Genomic DNA, 17831 nt, shown 5'->3' with positions numbered 1-17831 from the left:
CTTACACCAACATGTTCTCATTTTCCTCAACTATTGTGACAGAGACACAGCTAGCAAAGCCTGCTTACTTTGATCCTTTCATATTTCAGATTTTACATTGGGCAGTATGTTGCAGTATAACTGTTACATATGTTATTTATTGCATATTGAATACATATTTATATTCACATTTTGGTTCTAAAGGTAATATATTTCATATTAATTTGTATAGACATTTAATATTTAATCTTAAGTTTTATATTTTTATTCTTCTAAAGCCAAATTTTCACATGTTACCACACTGAAAAAAATGATTAATTGAATTTAATCAATTTTTTTAAGGTAAGTGGTTGCAATCAATTGATTTGAGCTACATTTAAACAAAAAAGATTAGTAAAGTAAAATAAAATATAAAACTTTTGTTTAAATGTAGCGTAAATAAATTGATTGCAACCACTTACCTTAAAAAAATTGATTAAATTCAATGAATCATTTTTTTCAGTGCATTAACTACAATAGTGATCATGAAAATACAAAATACTTATGTACTCATTAAGAATTTGTGGAATACAATGTCTTTATATTTTATATATTGTAATAGATCATGGTGCAAAATAACAATATATATGCCCTTAACAATATCAATGTGATCATAGTGCCCTAAATGCTGATACTGAAGGTTATAAAATAATAAACAATGGCATTTTGGTGAGATGTGGCCAAAGCAAGATAATAGTGTTCATAATATATAAAAGTTAATGTAAACACCATTCATATTGCTTTATTTTTTGCACCAAATAATACAACAATTATATACAAATAAAATGCCTGTGAATCCTTGTGTTGCAGTACAACAAATATGTGTACTAGCCTATGTGAAAATTAAACTAGATGTATCATCAGTACTTAGTTTTGTAATTCATAAAACACCTTTGCTAAACATGACACACAATTCTCTATGTAATACAACAATCTAAGAGGAAGTAACTTGATTTCCTTTTTTAAACACAACCAAACAAAATACCACACTAATTCATCAGTGCCTCACGCTTTTCACATGTCCAAGCACTCATTGCTTAGCTTAACACCAACCCATCGTGGCTTTAGAGTAGGCCTAAGATCAAGTTATAGGTTTTGAATGGATGGAAATAATGATTCAGATTTATTTGTCACATACATACAATGCAGTGAAATGTTACAGACGGCTCCGTGCTACTCAACCCAAAACAAAACAGTAACAAACTAGAATAACAATACAATCAGGATATCTGGAGGTTATTGCAGATCCATACATACATACACATGTACACATACACATACATATACCTACGCATACACCTACATACACATACATACATACATATACATACACATGCATATATAGACACATATACATACATATTCACATACATACATACATGTGCATACTTAAAGTGCCTACAAACTACCATTTAGATACCGGACGGCCTACTCAAAGAAACTCTTGCTAAGTCTCTCAGTACTTGCCGCCAGTGTACGGTATCTATGTTTTGAATGTAGCGGAGTGAATAAACCATAGTCAGGGTGGCAATGCAGAGTAAGGTTAGTTGTATAGGGGGGCCAGCTAGAGGATGGGGCAAAAAGGTTTACAAGAAAACCTTAGAAGAACATGAACATTTCATATCAAAGTGTTTTAACATATAAACACACATACTGAGGGTCACTGTTGTACTGTAGGAAAACACATTAAGGTCAGACACACACACAACATACATTCACCTGCTGTCTCTCAGGCTGTGGCACATCCACATGTATCTCACAGCCACTGCTGTCTGTCCGTCTCCTAATATAAAAATTTGTGTTTTACTTCATGGCTGTACATTTTTTATTAAGTTAGTGTATTTGGTGAAGTAGAGATCTCTTATAGATATTGTGGCAGTAAAGGAGGAAGTGCATCTCTGTCTTGATTTCTCCTGTCCTACAGCGAACACCCTTTGCTCTCTGGGTAACCAGCTCTTTATGTTTTTGCCGGTCTCGATGGCTATACAATTTGATCTCTCACTAAAGTCACCATGATCTTAAAAGATCCTCATAATGTTGTCACAGTGTGCTTAGGTCACAGTATGAGGTCACTGCACACTCACTGTGAGCTCATACTACCCCATAAAGGATATGACAAGTACCAGATGTCTCTCAGAGAGCTAATATAGGTTTACTAAATGAAAAACATGTTGCCGAGACATCCTTTAATTGCAAATGATATCTGCCAATAAAACAAAAAGTGAAAGAGACATGATTGTCTCTGCATTTAACCCATCCACTGAATAGTAAATCCATTCACTGCAAGTCATGAACACACACAAACGCACATAGACACAGGGCAACTATAACTGCAATACCCCAAAATTTAATCACTTCCTGCCAGCTGTGAAAATCGAACCACCAAACTCTGGGTTACATCCCAGTCTGACTCTCTAATCACTAGGCCACAATGCTTGGATAAAACAAATCTGTGAATCCTGGTCACTTTTACCTCCAATATGTGTGAGCTTTCTAAAACCTTTATTTAGGCTTCTTGATGCCATAATGTTGTTGTTATTGTTGACATTTTATAGCTTATGTATACACATTAGGCAACACACCATATGGCTGTATAAAATGCTGTGTAGAAAGTGTCCTAAATTTGATCCTATGATAATTCCTATAATATTTCTTAGAAGTTATAGGCAAGACAGGTGACGTTCTACTCTTGGGCCAACATTTTCCAGACATGTGTGCTGCCCTGCTATAGCAGAGTGTGTGTGCATTCACTGTGCACTATGTGAAGTCATGGCACCCTCATTGTGCACTCATACTGTACCATGAACTCAACATTCTGAAATCACAATTAATGAACTCACATATAGCTCACACTCTGATTATCACCGTATGTGAATGGTGTAATGTCACTGTGATCATCGTGTCATCTCACGTGTTGACTGACTGTGCTCACTGAGCCTGTATTAACATTATTATTGTTGTTGTGGCTGTTGGTGTTGTTTCAGTCTGATGGCAGTTATTAGCCAATATTGTTACAGAATTTGCCCCTTAAATATTCTGTAGATAGATAGATATGTGGAATTAGGGTTAGGGACATTTTAGTGGTGTATGTGTCTGTCTCTCTCTCTGTATGTGTGTGTCTTTCTGTCTGTGAGTGTTTACTGTATAAAAACTATGGAGAGTCCCTACAAGGATAGTGAACCAGACATGTGTGTAGCCTAATAATAATTATTATTCATTACATTTATATAGCACTTTTCTGGACACTTAAAGCGCTTTAAATATTAAAGGTGGACATTCAACCACCACCAATGTGCAGCATCCACCTGAATGATGCGACCGCAGCCATATTGCACCACACCAGTTTATTGGTGCAAAGGAGACAACATATGTGTGTGTGCTTGTTTTGACCATACCTGTAAGGACCAATTGTCCTCACTTATAAGTTGTTGTACTTTACAATAGTGAGGACATTTGACTGGTCCCCACTTGTTAAAAGGGCATATAATCAGCCAAAATGTTATTTAAATCTAGTGCGTGAAGATGTTTCTGTAATATGGGTAGGAGCAGAGGCGAGGTTAGGTGATTCATAACAGATGTAAATTATTGACTACATTGTTCAGTTATCTCAAAATCCAGAGGTGTATATGAATGGTGAGGGGCATCATTTAACGAAAAGTTTTGTTCTGGTATTAATAGTATTTAATCCCTGTCTTCCTTGTGTTCTTACCTGCAGAGAAAGGAAATGCCAGCTTCAGTTGTTTGCTCATTTGGCAAGGTCCAAATATGTATTGGTCTATCTTTCATACACATATTTTAGATTTAAAAACCCATCTTGACTCTGAGCTAACATGTGCTTTATGGTAATGAATAATAATAAGAATAAGAATCTGGTTTTATCAGATTTTTTAGCAGTAAACATCACTAAATACACTTAGTTACAGTGAATATATATTTGGCCTTAAAAGACAAATTATAAACAATCTTTAAAATGAAGAGTATAGGAAGATAAAGAGCCAGTGACATATTGTTTTTAATGTTGTTTAGTCATCAAACACACAACACAGAATGACTATATGCTTTACAAAGCAAGCACAAAACAAAACAAAACAAAACAAACATACTGTATATCAGAACTCTGTAACTGTCATAAAAGGCATGACACATCTTCACACAACAAACACACACACATCTTCAGGATAAACTCTGAATGTTTCCACTTGGCTCCCAGGAGTTCTTCCACTTTTTCCCACTGTAAGACAGCAATAGTGTTACTATAGTCACATTATTTATTTATGTTCATTACTAGGATACAATAAATACCAACTTGTCACTGTACAATAAGACATGTAGGTTTTAGGTATGCATGCGTTCTATTTTTTAATATTCCATGGGGTAATGATGGTATGATCATAATGATGGGAAAAAAATCATTTTTAACCATACATTTCAATTTATTTTATATTGAATGTACTACACTGCCAAACATTATTACATTGTTATGTGACTTGCTTGACAATTTGACTTTAGTGTCACTGATCGATCTTGCGGTTAAAGATGAATAAATGTTAATGTAAAGTTTATTATCTTTATGTTATTGTGTTTATATAAATAAATGTTTTTTGTTGTTGTTGTTGTTAATTCTGTTCAATTTTCAACAGTACAGTAAACATCAGATAATATGCATACCATCCAGAGCAAGGATGCCACTGAACCAACACCTCCGTATGGCCCTTAGCAAAAACAAAAAGAAACAAGAAGTTAATGACATTATTCTAACACATACAGTATAAGTTACACTTTTACTAACAATAATACTGCTAAATGGTAAAGACAACATTAAATCCAAGTGAAATCAAAGTAATATTATTAGTCAGTGGAACTAAGTGTAACATAATAAAACTAATGGATTTTATAAAATAAAACTTATGGGATATATAAAACATGGGACCAGTTTTTATTTTTTTGTCAAACTACTTAAATTGTGAAGTAAAATATTACTTTTTAAAATCCATAGTTGAACATTTTAACATGAATTATTTGAATACCTAAACCCTACATTATTATTTAGTATATTTGGCAATGTTTACAACACACAGCAAATTGATATTGTTATTGTCAATGTGTTTTTTTTCCTTTTTGAAACAAACCTCCCTGATTCTTTTCCTTAATATTTTTTTGTAGGGGAAACTGGTTGATTCTTCATGCATGGGGCATTCTGTAACAAATTAAAGGATGGTTATTATTTGTAACAGATATAAGTAAAACATAAAGTCCAACAAAGTGAGTGTCATGGATAAATAAATTTTTTCAAAGGACAATTAGACTTTTAAAAAGTTGTTAATGTAATCATTGTATTGTTTTTATCCAAAAGGGCTTACATTTGAAGCACTCAGATCAAAGAGGCAACAAAAAGGACAAGCTTGTGTTAAAATAAATAGATAAATAAATAAATGTTGCAATATGTGCAAAAGAAAATATTACAATATGTACATTTGTAGAATTCAAAAACAGTCCTTTTCAAAAAACTATGAGAAATGCATTCTTACAATTGACAAAACTGTTTCACAGTGCAAAATCAAGCATAGTTTTTATTTATATGTCAAATAAATAAATAAATAAAACAAAAATTAACAAATTCACACATACCTTTAGGGTCTGCTTTCCTCTTTATTTGTCCTTTTTTCCGTGAGGAAGATACTGGGCTTAGACTGCCTAGCTCAGTGGACAGTTTAGAACAGGTAGAAAGGGTAGAGGTTGGTGGCAGAGGAGAAGCCGGGGAAGAAGATACAGAACTAGACTGAGAGGACTTGAAAACATGATGAGTCTGGGGGGACACCAGAGGAGCGATGGATAAAGGCATAGGAGAGGGGGTGGTAAAGGAATCAGGAGAAGCCAAAAAGGAAGATTCAGGAGAAAGGAAAAAAGTGACAGGCTCATGCGTAAGCTCTGAATCAGAGTCTGCTGTGGAGTCTGCTGGTGGAGTCTGTGTGCTGTTTGTTGCAGAACTCTCTACCATGCTGCTTGCTGCTTTATCTGCGTTTGCCACTGTTGGAAAAATACAATTGTGAAAAGTTATGTAATCAACACATTTTAAACAAATCTATTTAAAGTCTGGAATACACTATACAATTTGTAACCTCTTTCCAGGCACAAGAAACTAAAATGCTCAGGAGACACCTAAACAATAAAAACAATTTCACAGACAGGGCTTAGACCAGGGGTCTTCAAGAGTTTAGCTCCAACTTGCCTTAGCAGACCTGCTTGAAAGTTTCTAGTACACATAATTAGACCTTGATTATGGAAATAACTTTTAGCTAACACAGAAATAGCTTTTAGCTATTTCTGTGTTGTTGATCTTGTTCAGGTGTGTTTAATATGGGTTAGAGATAGACTCTGCAGGACAGTGACCCTTCAGGAAATAGTTTGGAGACCCCTGGCTTAGGCTATGTTTACATTAATGCGGTTATCCTTTAAAACGCGTTACTTTTGCTACGTTTACGCCTTTCATCTACACTACACCACCGTTTTCGACCCTCATAAACGGATTCGTTGCAGACCCTGTTTTAGTTTGAGAACTCAGACGTTGCGCTGAGTGTAAATGTAGATGTAGTCTTATGTAAACTAACAGCTGATGTTAACGTGACAGCGCATCATTTTCAAGGTAAAAATTATTTTTATTCAGGTAAATGGAGGTTTGCAATGGAGGTTTTGCCAGAAATAGTAAACATCTACCAACCAGCTATTATAAACACTATGTCAGATTGTTTTAACATGTATTCTTATAAATAATGTCTGTTTTACATTTATGTTTGAGTATTGTTAGGTTTGAATATTGTTGTAATGTTGTTGTTGTTTTGTTTAAATTTAGTTAGCTTATTACAAAAGATAGACTGTAATTTTAAACGCCATATAGGCGTTCTAATTTGTCTCCTAATTTTAATCAATGTTTTGTTGATACGTTTTGTGAATATAAATTAATAAAAACAATAAACTTAACAACGTCATTAATATTTAATGCTCCTTTAGCCGCTTGAGCTTTTAGCTATTTCTGTGTTGCTAGCGGAGGACGTGCACATACCTCGCACACTTTTAAAAATTAATGCAATAAGCATTTCTCTTACTATGTTTGATTGAAGTTTGCATTTGCTGAAATTTATTTTTGCTTCAAGTTAGTTTAGTACTGTTCACTTGAATGCTTTCTTTTTAAATCATAAAGACCTTTCTGTTTAGTTATAAAATCAAAATTAACCTATTAATCATATTAATATGTTGCAGGGGCAAGCTAAAACAGTATAAGACTTTCCCAAACACATTTTTATAGGTTCAAAATTAGTGTCTGTTGTAGTTGCCAGCAAAGGACCCAGGTATTAATTTTTTTCAATATCGCACACCCATAGGCTGCATAAATGTGCAAAGGTAAGCTATTATTAGAGTAATAAGTTATTTTACACTTTTATGTGCATGCCCAGTTACGTGATTGGTCATGTTTCATGCGTTTATGGTGTGGATGAAGATTATTTTTAAAATGCCAGTATAAACGAGGATCGTTTTCATTTTAAAATGCTGTTTTAAAACGCAAATGCTCTAATGTAAACAGGGCCTTAGACTACACCCGGATTAGGCTATAGTTAAATTAAGGGATTTAAGTAGCTTTTATAAACTTGCCTTAGTAAAACAACAACAACAACAACAACAACATGTCAGTTCTATTGAATGAGACATTTTACCATTACAGGTGGACAGAGGTGTGGAGTCTGTTGGTGGAGTCTCTGTGCCATTTGTGATTGTGACAGAACTTTCTCCCATGCCGGATACTTCTTTATCTGCAATAGCCACTGTTGGACAAAAGAAAAGTGATGTGCATTGTGAGACAAGTTTCTTTCAGTTACAACAGCTCAAACAAGCATTTTTTTCTGGGACTGGCTTAAGCTTTGTCTGTGAAACTGGAGGGAAAGTGTTATTAAATTGTCTTAAACATGTCTTAAAACATGTTTCATATCCTCCTGTGGGATGGAATCATAGCCTTAAGCTATGAGTCTGTGCCCATCATACACTACATTATTTTCTGTGAAATCTTACTTCCCAGATTGTGTAGGCTGACCCTGACTTTCGGCAACTAGCATCAATTTCAGAATCAGTGTAAAAATATGTGTGTAAAAATATATATATATTAGCCTGGGTTTTCCCCATGCTGCCTTGTGCACAAATTTATTCACGCTGCAAGTCTAGCATGGAGACCATGGACCAAATTTTCCCCTCAAATTGGGAACCAATCACAGAACGGGGAGGGGGCAGCAAGACGATGACAACGTCTATGCGACACACACAATTGGATATGAGCTATGTACAGGTGCATTTGATAGACATCTGTAGCCCCCAATAAACGGCTCTGGGCATTCATAAACCACGCCTCAAATACGAGAAATCCATATATATATATATATATATATATATATATATATATATATATATATATATATATATGAATAAATGTAAGTAATGGAAATGTTAAATAAAAAAATATATATATTTTTTTGTTGTTGTTTTTAAGGATGAAACATTTATGATTGTAATTCTTAAAGAGATCACCCCAAAAAATTTGTTAAAACAAAAAAAAGATATTTTGAAGAAAGTTTGTAACCAGAACACTTTGGGCCAAAATTGACTTTCATAGTAGTTTTTCCTACTGTGAAAGTCAATAGTGGCCCAAAGCGGTCTGGTTACAAACTCTCTTTAAATATCTTTATTGGCATTCAGCAGAACTAAGAAATGTATAAAGGTTTGGAACAACCTGAAGGTGAGTAAATGATGACGAAATTTTTATTTTGGGTGAACTATCCCTTTAAGTAATGTACACACCGGGACGAATATCGTGCATGATTATCGCTGATGTTTAACGGCTTGTGACTGAACAAAGGGCACCAATGTAAGTGTGCACACCGTTGCGAAAAACGGCAGGGATACTTTTTTTTTTTAAATGACCTCAGGTTTGTTTTTATTTGATGCGCAGTATTAAAAACTGGTGGACCAATGAAATCCCCACTTTTGCGCATGCCTGGAGCTGCTAAAGTTACAGTAAAACATTACTTGGTGGCACTCAAACACAAAAGGGTCTTGTCTAGCACACATTTTACCAAGGTGACAAGAAAGAGCCCTACATACTAAGGGTGCTCTACCAGTTCTTGGACACACCAATAGACGTTTATTATATAAATTTTTATTTCGGTATTTTTATTAATTTTTTTATTTTACCTTCGAGAAATATAGTTAAGAAGAATGTCTTTTTTATAAATATGTTTATTTGCACTACTCTTCCCTTGCACTACTGTCATTGTAACTTATTTGCACCATTGTTTCTGACTACCATCTCCTCATAACATGTATATGCCATATATACATTTTATATCTGTATTTTTATCTTCTTTCATTTTATTCATATCATAAATATGTGTTTTTCGTTATCAATCAGCACAAGCACTATAACTGTCAGGGAGTGAATTTGCACGTTCACTCTGCGAATCACCAGTAAAAATCGCTTGGGTATGAACACAAAAAACGTCTGAAATTACACTTGCGATAAGCATGCACGATAATTGTCCTGGTGTGTATGGGGCTTTAAGGTCTGCCTTTGGACAGATACTAGTATTTGGTGCATGACAGGTAATAGGACCACAAAACTGTATGCTGTACAAAAAAATAAGACATTTTACCATTACAGGTGGACAGAGGTGTGGAGTTTGCTGGTGGAGTCTCTGTGCCATTTGTGACAGAACTTTCTCCCATGCCGTTTACTTCTTTATCTGCAATAGCCACTGTTGGACAAAAGAAATTGTGGATAGGATAATAACAATAATTCAATAATAATACAGCTCAAATAAATACAATTAATTAAGTTTAAGTTCACCTATGGGTTGTACTGTATTTAATAATGTAATATCAATTTGACATGATCAAAATAATACAAAGCCCCACTTAAGTGTTCTTATGTAATTTCAAATATCTAAAAATGATACTTCAAGGTTAAATGTATAAAAATATTTATAAATAACACCAATATGTGTTGTAAAATGTTAGTCCGGTTGAACAAGACATTTTTAAATAAGAAATAATGCTACAAACATCATGTTGTTCACATGTTAAAATTTTTTTTTTTAAACCTAATGTGAGGGAAAAAATGAACTCTGCAAATGTATGTATTGTCGATAAAACCTATTACTAATGTCTTTAATGTAAAGTTTATTCTGCAATATGTTAAAATTTTGTGCACATTTGTGTTTATTACCATTAAGAAGACTTTCGTATAATCTCTTTATAGTAAGAAAAGCGTCCTGAGTGTCTTCGGTCTCATTCTTCCATGGGCAGAAGCATTCAGCAGAGAAACCATTTGAGGTTCTCCTGGCAAGGAGAAGGACTGGGTACCTCTCTAAAAGTTCCCACTTGTGGAGCTGGAATGAAATTGAGACACAATCATAAGACTAAAAACGGGATAAATAATTACAATTTCACAGGCATGAAACACACACACGCGCACGCACGCACGCACTCATTATTTACTTATTATTTTATGACTAACATTTGAAAGATAAACCTACCAGAAGATTTGTTGAATCATAAATTTTGTTCACACTGCAGTTTTTTTTTTGTCTGTCTATCCATTCCTGGGAAAGCTGTTTCTTTTTTTTCTCAAGCATTTGCTTATATGGCTGTTTGGCCCTACAGTATGGACATGTTTTGCTGGCTACTCCAATCTTTTCCCTGCATGTGTAGCAATCCTTTAGAGTAGGCATCTGTAAAAAGAAACATACGGTAAATGATGATTAGAACACAGCATGCTATGTAATGAGGGCATAAGAAATATTTTTTTCACACCTAGTATGTTGACAAGTCACCGTCTTCGAAAATATTGTCAAGAGTTTGTTGTTATGCCCCCTAATACTGACTAGTTCTACCTGTAAGACATTCGTTCATCTTCAGAACAGAAATTTTTATTTTTTTGATGAAATCTAAAGGTATATGATCCACACATAGGCAGCAAAATCATGTGACTACAGTGGTTCAACCTTAATATTATGAAGAGACCAGAGTACTTTTTGTGCAATATAACAAAACAAAAATAACAACTTCATTAACCAATTTGAACCATTTCCATACATCAGGAACTAATGCAGGCATCCTTGCTTACGTTCGAATGTCAACTAAATATTGCCCGAAGCAGAGCCCAAGAGCAGCATGACACATGTACAGTATGTGATGCTGAGGCAAAATTCGGTCAATAATGAGTCGGCAGTCGGATGTAAACGAGGAAGCCTGCACTGAGTTTACTACGTCAACTATGTATGACAGTTTAAACTGCTGAATAAAGTCTTTATTTTTTTTGTTTTAGCACACCAAACGTATTCTCATCGCTTTATAACATTAAGGTTCATCCACTGTAGTCATGTTGACTATTTTAACCATGTTTTTAACTACCTTTCTGGATGTCAAAGGGTGCAATGGTGTTGTTTCCTATGTGTGCATCAAATACCCTCAGATTTTATCAAAAATATCTTAATTTGTAGTCCGAAAATGGACGTTCCACATTCATAAGAAGTTTGTCCATCTTCAGACCACAAATTAGGTTAAATGACAGAAATTTCAGGCATGTCACTCATCTCATTGCAATATGTTAACTGGATAACAACTGGATATAACTTATTGTATAGTTTAATAGAATAATGTATTTTGGTTATACAAATCAAGTACAACCTAACTATAGTGATTGTTTTACTAGCTGTAGACCAGCATACTATGAGAATCTCTATGGCTAGTTTAATAAGACATGTTGCTGATACAGTTTTGTACTTTTTCTTGTTAACTAAATCTTTTGGGGTTTCTTATATATGGCTTCATGCATATATAGATATATATAGATGAATGTGACTGTGTTTTGTTAATTTGATGCATGATTATGTTTAAGTGGATCAAAAACATCACATTACTTGGTTAATCACCTTTGGTGTCTGTCTTCTAGCGTTATTTGTTCTGTTCCTAGATTTGCACCTGTATAAAGGAATCAGAGGGAAAAAACAATGTATTTGCATGATCGAGTCAGATAAGCGAAATATGTGTGGCACCATGCACGTTTTCAAAATGTGTGCACTTTTACATAGTCCCTTAACCACAACGTTTCCAATTTCGAATCAATATCGCAAGATACTAACTTTACTAAATGATCTAACCCTAAAAAATGTTAAAATTATGGGAAACATACCTTGTTGATTTGAAACGCGACGAATACTGAACAGACGACAGAATTATAACGTTATAGGCCTAACGTTCTTAATATTTGTCCAATGACAAAAATCGATCTTTTTCGAATATTTATTGTGACGACGTATTTTAATAAAAGCAAAGTTCAATGTCACTTATGTTCGTAATGTTTAACTTTTGCATTTATTTATTTATTTGTGATATTTCGTAATGTCCTTTTACTTTATTCCCAAGTAGCATAACGTACCTGAACAACTACATCACCACAAACAAAGATGAAACAACACAAAACGCCCTAGCATTATTATTTTGTTATCAAATTATTAGATTATCAAGGTTCACTGATAACATACCTGTAATCCTCGTTTATGGTAGAGACCCACAATGCATCAAGGCGAAGAGGCTGTGGCACATCTCCCGCTGCCGGTAGGGGCGCTATTTTATGATACGCTATAGGTAGTCGTATTTGAGCAAAGGTGCATACGACCATGTTAGTCGTATGAGTTGGAGAACTTGTTGAGTTGAACACTGCTGGATTTCCATCACTGCTGCAGATCAAAGTCACTGAACTGCCCTCCAGTACAGAGTTAGATGGAAACACAGACACTGATGTGTTTTTAGGAGCATCTGAAGGAGAAACAAATTCAGGGCATCACTATCTACTATAATCTACAATGTTATGATCAACAAGTTCAAATTGATTTACTCTTACACTGAACACGTAATGTGATGTTGTTCTGTGCTGTTGTGTTTCTTTGCTGTAGCTGGTAGGTTATAGTGCAGATGAAAGTGACTCCATGTTGAAGGTGAGTAGCAGTGAAGTTCAGATCAGAGATGATCTCAGTTTGTTTCTGTTGATCCAGCTGTAGTCTGCTGCTCTCATTGAGGTGGAGTCTGTCAGTGGAGCTCCATGTGAGAGTTGGTGGAGAAGAGGAGCAGAGAGTCTTAGCAGAGCAGCGCAGACACATAGAGCTCCCCTCTAACACCTCCTCATGAACCTCAACCTCCATCTGATCTTTAAACATCTGCACTGTGGGTTTGGGGGGAGAGGCTGAAATACACAGAGATATATTTGCAGTGTCAGCAGAAGGTCACAAAGAAACTTTTGTTCTCTTAGATTTTTATTTATTAGTCAAGCTAATCATTCTGTATTTTATATTTCACAGACAAAAAACCGATTTTATTGCACTGTATGTGTTTGCAGTTTGTAATAAAAAATATTTTTTAGTCTTGTTACTCACCGATCACATCTATTGAAACAGATTTTTGTCTATAGATATATTTCAGTCCACCATTACCCTCAATTTTGAAGTTAAATCTGCCTTTGTGATTTGAAGTAACATTATAAAAGATGGTAGTACAGTCCTTATCTTTTAATTTCCCAGTAATTTCCCCTTTAAAAGAGAGTTTGGAGTTGCTGGAGTTAAACACAATATTGTTGTTGTCTTGACGCCCATCTTTATACCACACTCATGCAGCACTGTCAGTGAGATCTTGGTCATATCTGTTATCAATTTCAAATCTGCAGTTTATGGTCACACAGGATCCACTCAGAGCTTCAATCTTCTCTGGCAGACCAAACACCTACAATGTTACAACACAATATATATATATATATATATATATATATATATATATATATATATATATATATGTTGTTTAATTTACTGATCATTCAACTGCATTGGATCATTTTTAAAGATTAATCACAGCAGGAACAGTAAAGTCTACATCACATAAAATAACATTCCTTATGCTATTGTAATGCTGTTGTAATAAATATTGTTGTAATATTGTTTATTGTGATTGATATCTTAGTTGCAATAAAGTTTCAATATAGTTTTTGTAAACGCCAAATTTAGCACTTGAATTCATGCTATCCTTCTTGACACCCATGTTTTCACAGTTGTAACACAACACTAAACATGTCATACCTTTGTTAGTAACACCAAATTAAAAGAAATTAAGAAAAGCAAACCTTGTAACAAACAAATGAAAAGAATGATTTGCTGTTTCCTCTCCATCTCTTCATTAAAATAAGATCAGTCCTCTGAGGAAACACACACTTGTAAATATGCAATAAATGACTAAATTACTCATTATTAAATCATATACAATGGGTATAAGAATCACCCCCCTTTAAAATAATCACATTTTGTTGCTTTGCAGCCTAAAATAAAGACAGACATAGTTTTGGTTTAGCTGTATTTACAACATATATAACATTCAAATATAAATATCAACATGAAAAAAAATAACAAATAAAAGAGCACATCATTGAGTTGGAAAAAGGATCAACCCATTGTGTCAGTACCTTTTGCTTTAATTACAGCCATAAGTCTGTTTGGATAGATCTCTACTAACTTTGCATAATCTAGACTCTGCAATATTAGCCCACTCTTCATTGCAGAAATGCTTAAGTTCACTTAAATTTGATGGTGTCCATTTATGAAATGCAGTGTTCAAGTCATTCCACAGATTTTCAGTGGGGATCAAGTCTGACTAGGCCATGCAAGGACATTCACCTTTTCTTATTTAACAACTGTGTGGTCAGTTTTACTGTGTGATTCAGGTCATTGTCAGGTCTTTCTGGCAGAGAGCAGCAGAATTTCTTCAAGAATTTGACGGTATTTTGTCCCATACATTTTTCCTTTTATCCTGCCAAGCGCTCCAGTTCCTGCTGCAGAGAAACACACCCATAACAGGATATAACCACCTCCATGTTTTACTGTAGCAATTGTGTTATTTGGATAGTGAGCTGAATTGGATTTCACTGTGCTTCTAGGCATTGATAAAGTCTTTTTTATCTCCTGACTTGTGCCTGTCCACAACTTTATATTGAAGATCATTGCTACCCATAGTTGATACAGTAGTTTGCTTCAGTTGTACTGTACTACCAAGTAGTAGCTTCAACAGATTGACTAAACAAGTCATTTGTGGAGAGGGGTGATCCTTTCTCCAACTCATTCATTATGGTTTGGTGTTTGTATTTTTTCTGATATGTTGGTGTTATATCTTTCACAACAAAAAGTGATTATACACTGTATTCAACTTCACAATGTAACTCACATGTACTTATCAAACATATATTTAATTATGACATCATGCAAACATCAAACAGGTCAAGAATGTTAAAAATCAACAGCACTTTAAAAATGTATTTTTATTTAAAAAATCATGCAGCATCTTTGTCAAATCAACAATTTTTAATGTAACTTTACCTTAAAAAAATACACTGTAAAAATGCAGCACAAAGTTAAAACAACTTGGATTTGCAAGTCAGTTCCACCTACTATTTTAAGTTTTGGCTTAAAAAGTTGACATAACTTTTAAAATTAAAGTTAAAAAGTGTAACATAAATTGTAACAATGTGAAAAGTAACATAAAAATATTTGTTGATTTGACAAAAATGCTGCATTTTTTTTACAGTGAAAAGCAAAATAAAGTAAACTGTGGCATAATACCAAATTCATTGATGTCACTTTTCGTGACCACTCTGCCTTGTTGAGTGGCAAACGTTTAACAAAATGACTGGTTTTCATAGCGGCTGCTGGTAAAATGCCAGTAAAACTGACTATTATCAGCTTAAATAAAAATTTAGTTGGACTTGATAGCAGAGGTGGACAATACTTCGTTACATTAGTTACATTTTCCAAGCATCTGTGCTTTATTACGGTGTTTGCCGTAATAAACACACATTCTCTGCCTTTTGCCACAGTGGCGTAACCACAGTCACTTTCGCCGAAGGTGACATCACGTGCATAGCCTCTATAAAATTGTTTAAAAATAATTCTTTAGACACCTTGACCAGGCCATATTTTATTTAAGTATTTTTTTTTTTTTAATTCAAGATGAATTTGTTGAATTTGCAACCCAACGTTGGGTTAAATATGGACCAACCCAACGCTGGGTTATTTTAACCCAACAAGTTGGGTTGTACAATTGGGTTGATTTTTTAACCCATCTGTTGGGTAGAAATAACTTTTTGTTGGGTTGAAACAACCCAACGTTTGGTTAATGTGTTAAAAGCTGAAATTTTGTGGTTTAAATAGCTTTCATACCTTTCATTGTGGTGTCTATAAATAACAAAGCATAGATTTAATTGAAAAAGCATATTTATTGCACATGAACAATAAAAGAGTACATAGCCCTACACAAACAATCAACTTTCTGATAAAAAAATATATTAGTATTATATCTCACAATATAAAATGACAGATACACAGTTAACATTACAATTAGAGCAAGTAAAAAGTTGTACAAGTAAGGGATAATGTATTGGCAGCATGTCATCACAGAAAAAAGCCCCATCAGTTTCTTCAGGACAAATGTCACAAACACATTGGTTTAATCATTTGTAAATTTAATGTCGGATATGTAATTATTAATAGACATTGATATTTAATTTTTGTGTAATATAAAACTGTACCTGTCAAACTGATTTGCAGCATTAGAGTTTTTAGTTTTGAGCAGTAGTAGAATGTCACGACTGGCCAATCAGAAACTAGCATTTTAGAGAACCGTGTAATAAGAAATGGTTAATGTATCACATAAGATCAACACAAAGTTGCACAAACAGTCAATATATGATGAACATGAGTTATCGCCTTAGCATGACAAATAACTACACAGATTTCTTATAGAAAGGGATTCTGTTCTTGGGAGTTTGTAAACAACAGTCTTCAAAAACACCCACACTGATGTGCACTGCTTAGTAAAATGAATGTCCAAAACATAAAAAAAAGTTTAAACATGTCAACATCACCAAGGAGGGTGTATTGCTGGAGTGACTGTCTGTCAAAAACAACGAAGGCTTTATGGCAGAGATCGTCATCTTCCAATCCAAGGACAAATGGGAATGGTTTTGTCACCTCAGCCTCTAGGAAGAATGCAACCATGTTGGTCCCAACCTGTTGAAAACAGACAAACACTTGTTAGAATGCAGGCAAAGACTCTAAATGCATGATGCAGCATTATTATACAAAACCAAACAATTCATATTTCATACACACAAATGTAGTATGTAGTTTAATTGTAATGAAATTTATAAATTTCTTTTTTATTTCAATAACCTTACAATATACTCTTTGTTCATGCCAATAACTCAGATTCACAGTAATTTCAGATTCTACCACGTCACTTTACCTGGCAGTAAGCCCAATTTTTTAGATTTTGCAACAACCTGCATACTTGCCCTTATTACTTAATATAGCCAACACTTTATTAGCATATATTATGTAATGAATACATGGCTGGACATTAAAGGAATAGTCTACTCATTTTCAATATTAAACTATGTTATTACCTTAACTAAGAAGAGTTGATACATCCCTCTATCATCTGTGTGCGTGCACTTAAGCGCTGGAGCGCACTGCGACACTTCAATAGCATTTAGCTTAGCCCCATTCATTCAATGGTACCAATCAGATATAAAGTTAGAAGTGACCAAACACATCAATGTTTTTCCCTTTTTAAGACGAGCAGTTATACGAGCAAGTTTGGTGGTACAAAATAAAACATAGCGCTTTTCTAAGCGGATTTAAAAGAGGAACTATATTTTATGGCGTAATAGCACTTTTGGG

The 17831-nt window shown here is 34.2% G+C and overlaps 1 protein-coding gene across 3 annotated transcripts; it reads right to left on the bottom strand.

Annotated features, from left to right (window-relative positions):
- Positions 1-4027: 4027 nt before the first annotated feature.
- On the bottom strand, positions 4028-12765 carry LOC135749969 (uncharacterized). 3 transcript variants are annotated; one of them, XM_065268683.2, is made up of 10 exons: positions 12603-12765; positions 11979-12039; positions 10593-10787; positions 10283-10445; positions 9711-9812; positions 7728-7835; positions 5647-6045; positions 5148-5215; positions 4687-4730; positions 4028-4249 (listed from the first exon to the last, which is right to left on the bottom strand). In XM_065268683.2, the coding sequence occupies exons 1-10, from the start codon at positions 12737-12739 to the stop codon at positions 4192-4194; spliced, it is 1335 nt and encodes a 444-aa protein (XP_065124755.1). In that variant the 5' UTR covers positions 12740-12765; the 3' UTR covers positions 4028-4191. The 3 variants fall into 3 exon arrangements, with proteins under 3 accessions (XP_065124755.1, XP_065124756.1, XP_065124757.1); XM_065268684.2 differs by having other exon boundaries at positions 11991-12039; XM_065268685.2 differs by lacking the exons at positions 11979-12039; positions 12603-12765 and adding an exon at positions 10870-10916 and having other exon boundaries at positions 4029-4249.
- Between the last annotated feature and the right edge of the window lie 5066 nt (positions 12766-17831).

Source organism: Paramisgurnus dabryanus, chromosome 1, assembly GCF_030506205.2.
Source record: "Paramisgurnus dabryanus chromosome 1, PD_genome_1.1, whole genome shotgun sequence".
Classification (NCBI taxonomy): Eukaryota; Metazoa; Chordata; class Actinopteri; order Cypriniformes; family Cobitidae; genus Paramisgurnus; species Paramisgurnus dabryanus.
Note: the sequence above shows the minus strand (reverse complement) of the source record. Positions and strands in the feature narration are given on the sequence as shown.